General features: G+C 38.7%; 1 protein-coding gene across 3 annotated transcripts in view; it reads left to right on the top strand.

Annotated features, from left to right (window-relative positions):
- PDCD6 (programmed cell death 6) overlaps nt 1-3877 on the top strand; it is a 7505-nt gene extending 3628 nt beyond the window's left edge. The window contains exons 3-5 of one of the 3 annotated variants that reach the window (XM_010281858.1): nt 825-977; nt 1681-1790; nt 3357-3877. In XM_010281858.1, the coding sequence (XP_010280160.1) occupies nt 827-977; nt 1681-1790; nt 3357-3455 (360 nt within the window). In that variant the 5' untranslated portion in view covers nt 825-826 and the 3' untranslated portion in view covers nt 3456-3877. Of the gene's footprint in view, nt 1-824; nt 984-1680; nt 1791-3356 lie in introns of all 3 variants that reach the window. The other 2 variants (XM_010281855.1, XM_010281856.1) reach the window with 2 other exon arrangements.
- Nucleotides 3878-4079: the final 202 nt, after the last annotated feature.

Here is a 4079-nt window from a genome sequence, read left to right as displayed (position 1 = left end):
GCCCTTTGTGTGCACACACGTGCAGTTGTCGAAGTAGTCTGAGAAAATGTTACTATACAACTGAGTAGATAGTAAATGTAACTTTTGCGTAGGGAAATCATCAGCTTAAATATTCTAGAAAGGTATTACATAGCTTGTCTTCGTAACTAGTTTTTCCTGTCTTGCATTTTAATTCTCCATTCTGCGCAAAAAAGACCAAACGGCAGCTTTACAATGTTCGAATTCTTTAGTGTCCTAAAACAATTGCCAGAAATGTGGCAGGTGATGGTGGTTGAACAGAAGGATAAAAACTCGAGCATGAAAAATCTTTTCCATCATACAGTTCATAAATCCAAGGACTAAATTTTTTGCATTGTTTTTAATAAGTATTCAGCAGCAGTCTGAGTCCTGTTGCTGTGCGACATGCTGTTTGTATAGGTGGCAGTGTCGCCGAGCCAAATGCAGTTGAGTATCCCAGCACTTCTGGCAGTCCATAGACTTTTCCCTGTGTCCTTAGAAAAGAACACCCACCCTGCCCCCACCTCACCCTTTTTGCCGCAGGATGATCAATCAAGCCCTGAATATTTTCAAACTGGAAATGAAAATCCAGGAAAAATAAACATTCCGTGATTCATTCTGGTCCTATTTTATCTTGGTTTCTCTCTTCTTCCTTCAGTGGATGACTGCTTGGGGTTTTTTGGCAGAACTTTCCACTGCATTTTAGCAATTTCTGTCTTCAGTACTTTCTGCAAAGTGCTCTTGCTGCCTTCTTAAAAGTATTAGTAGATCTTACTGAGGAGTATTACAATTAAGGTTTTATATGTGTTTCGTATTTTTTATTTCAGGCATGTTTGACAGAGAAAACAAAGGTGGTGTGAACTTCAATGAATTCACAGGAGTCTGGAAGTACATCTCAGACTGGCAGAATGTCTTTAGAACGTATGACAGAGACAATTCTGGAATGATTGACAAAAATGAACTAAAGCAAGCACTAACAGGTTTTGGTAATTCATTTGTAATTACAGTTTTTATGACTGGGTTATGTCATCAAATGAGCTGCTTATTGTTGGGGCTGTAACTGCTCTGACAAATGTGACTAAAAATGACACAGGTGAAACGCAGTCACCCTTTCAGGTATAAGGTACCCCTTAAAGATATCCATGCCACAAGCACTGCTGCTTAAGCTATTTCCTTTTGGGGGGGGAAGGAAACTGGATGTGTCAGTACATGTGTGGAATGTTTTCTGTCTGCTCTATGGGCTGCTCCGAGAGCATTACCCAGACTTCAGGTAAATGTCTGAACTTACAGAGGTACTTGATAAGAGCTTTCTGCTGTGTAAAAGGAAGCCAGCTGTCTACGCTACAGTAACGTTCTGACAGCGAAAGAACTTCTATTCAATTGATTTCATTTATACTAAACTTGAGCTGCAGCCCTAAGCCGTCCCCTCAACCAACCAGTCAGTTTAATCAGTAATTATGTTTACTGTGACTCTGTCTATAATTATTATTAAGCACGGTTTTTAATGCATGTGTTTAACACCTTTGTTGTGCAGTGGAAATATTTTGCCAAAAAGAAAAATCCTGTCTCTTGTAACTCCTTACAGTTTTTTAGTTTTGCTATACATGCCTGCTAAACAGCCTAGTTCTTTTTATAGAAGGACTGCAGTAATTAAAACCTTTTAAAGCATTTCTCTTTTCCAAGGTTACCGACTGTCTGACCAATTCTACGATATTCTTATTCGGAAATTTGACAGACAAGGAAGAGGACAAGTTGCTTTTGATGACTTTATTCAGTGCTGTGTTGTTTTACAGGTAAGAAAGGAGATGTACTTCAATGTCAATTAAAAAAAAAATCACCTTTTCTTAGGCTTTTATGATTCTCACTTTAATACTGGATCTAGAACTTGCTTATAAATAAACCATTTGCATAAAGTGTACACAAGGTGCTAGAAACATTGTCATTTATTGGTCTTTACCTGTTACCTGTTCACATCCCAAGTAAATTTGACACAATTTTTTTGACCTGTTAAATATTTATTTTTATGGGGCAAAAAAATGTAAAAAGGTCACAGTGTTTAAAAGGAAAACACTTAATACTATTTCCATTAGTTTAATACACTTCCTCTGGATCTTGGATGTGTTAAAACTGGAGTGTGTCCGGTCCTGTGGTGCCCATAATTGTCACAGTCTTAATTGTGAGGTTTTTGTGTATCTCTCTGTTTAATGCTCTGACTAAAAGGAATTTGAGCTAGCAGCTGAACTATTCAGTCTTTCGTCACTGCTGTTCCTGTAGGGGCAATGGTAGTAAAAGATTTTAGTTTAAAAGATTTTTAAAACAAACAAACAAATGAAAAAACAAAACCACAAAATGAAAAAAATCCTTTCTGTAACAGAAATGCATGTGTGAATATGTGTATACACGTAGAGAGAACTGTACTTCTACCGGCGTATTCCTTTGTTTAGAAATCACTGGATGATTCCTCACCTCAGCGCTTAAGGGTTCTCTGAGTGTCTCTGACTTTTCTGAAATGTGTGTCAGACTTTAGGGAAAAGTTGAGAAACCGTAGCAGTGGACAAGCTGAGTTTTAGTAGGACAGGAAGAGGGTTTCTCTTCTGTCACTGGCCAGCATTGCAACAGTGCCTTAAGACATCTTCTGATACACAACATGAAGAGAAAGGAGTGCCCAGTATAAGTAGTATCTATCTCTGTTACTTGCATACATCTCTTTTGTTCTTCTCCTTTATGTCTCTAGCTGTAAGTCTGCTGAAACATCAGGTGCTTTTATGGTCATGTGTAATAGAAGCTGATTATACTTGGTTCCAAACTTAAACTCTGGTAAAGGGGGCTTTGAAGTTGACCGTCATTCAGCCAGTGTTAGTGAAACTGTGCTGGTAGTTATTTTGGTCCCCTCTCTCTCTGTGCTGCCTGGCACCTCAGGGCTTTTACAGACAGCTCAGATACTACTGATACATAAAAGCACGTTGGGCTAGAAGATGAGAAATGCTTGGATTCTGTCTCCAGATGACTCTCTCAAATGTCTCATGAGAATTGTGCATTGTCCGTTGTGTCCTGTCCCACTCCCCCCCGCCCCTCCTTTAAAGCCAGTTACTAAAAACTGTCTGGTCTATAAAGAAGTGCCTGGATAGCCTTAGGTATTGTATCATAAGGTGGTTTTAGAATCAGACCTGCTACGCAGCTCAAGCATGAGATATGGCAAAAAGCTACCTCATGCATATAGAGATTGTAAAGCGTCTACAGAGGGGATGAACAGAAAGTGTTCATAAAGCTACAGAAACCTAGGGGGCAAGGGGAACACATGGCAGTCTGAATCTTCCCGAAGTACAAAAACGTATGGGGTTTTTTTCCTCCCTTTCCAGAGGTTGACTGATGTCTTCCGACGTTATGATACCGATCAAGATGGCTGGATTCAGGTGTCCTACGAGCAGTATCTTTCCATGGTCTTCAGCATCGTATGACACTGACAACTAGGAATTGCACACTGGCATTACAGGAACTGGAGTTGCCAAATCATCCTGTACTGAACAAGATTATTGATGTATTATAATGGATATAATGTCACATTCTTAAATTTTGTATGTTGGTCATCACCTTCAGCATCTGTACTTGAGTTGGTTTTTATTTTGTATGACCATCTCTGCTTACTCTAGTACAGAAAGCACAGAATCTAGATTTAACTGGTGCAATGTCAAACTTAACCTTCCACATATCTTGCATGGGGAAAAATGGCTCTTTAGAAATGCCAAATTAAAATAATGCTTGTTAGTTTATAAGAGTTGAAAGTCAGAAGTTGCACAACATGTTTTGCATGTGCCTTACTTTTATAAGAGTTTAATGTATTAATTTTTAATACAGAACTTAAAATTAAGTAAAAATATTATATCAACTTTTGTAGTCTACTTCACTTTTGTACAGCGTTTTTAAGGGGGTGGTGGTTTTATTTCTGTATTCTAGTTTTCTACGGTTCAGGGGTCCCTCTCACTTAACAGCGATGGCCTTTTTTTCCTTGCCTTTTTATTTTCTAGCTACCTACTCCTTTCAGGGTATCCTCGGGACATCTTCAAATACCGTTTCTTCACACC

The sequence above is a fragment of the Phaethon lepturus genome, unplaced genomic scaffold, assembly GCF_000687285.1.
Source record: "Phaethon lepturus isolate BGI_N335 unplaced genomic scaffold, ASM68728v1 scaffold11892, whole genome shotgun sequence".
Taxonomy (NCBI): domain Eukaryota; kingdom Metazoa; phylum Chordata; class Aves; order Phaethontiformes; family Phaethontidae; genus Phaethon; species Phaethon lepturus.
Note: the sequence above shows the minus strand (reverse complement) of the source record. Positions and strands in the feature narration are given on the sequence as shown.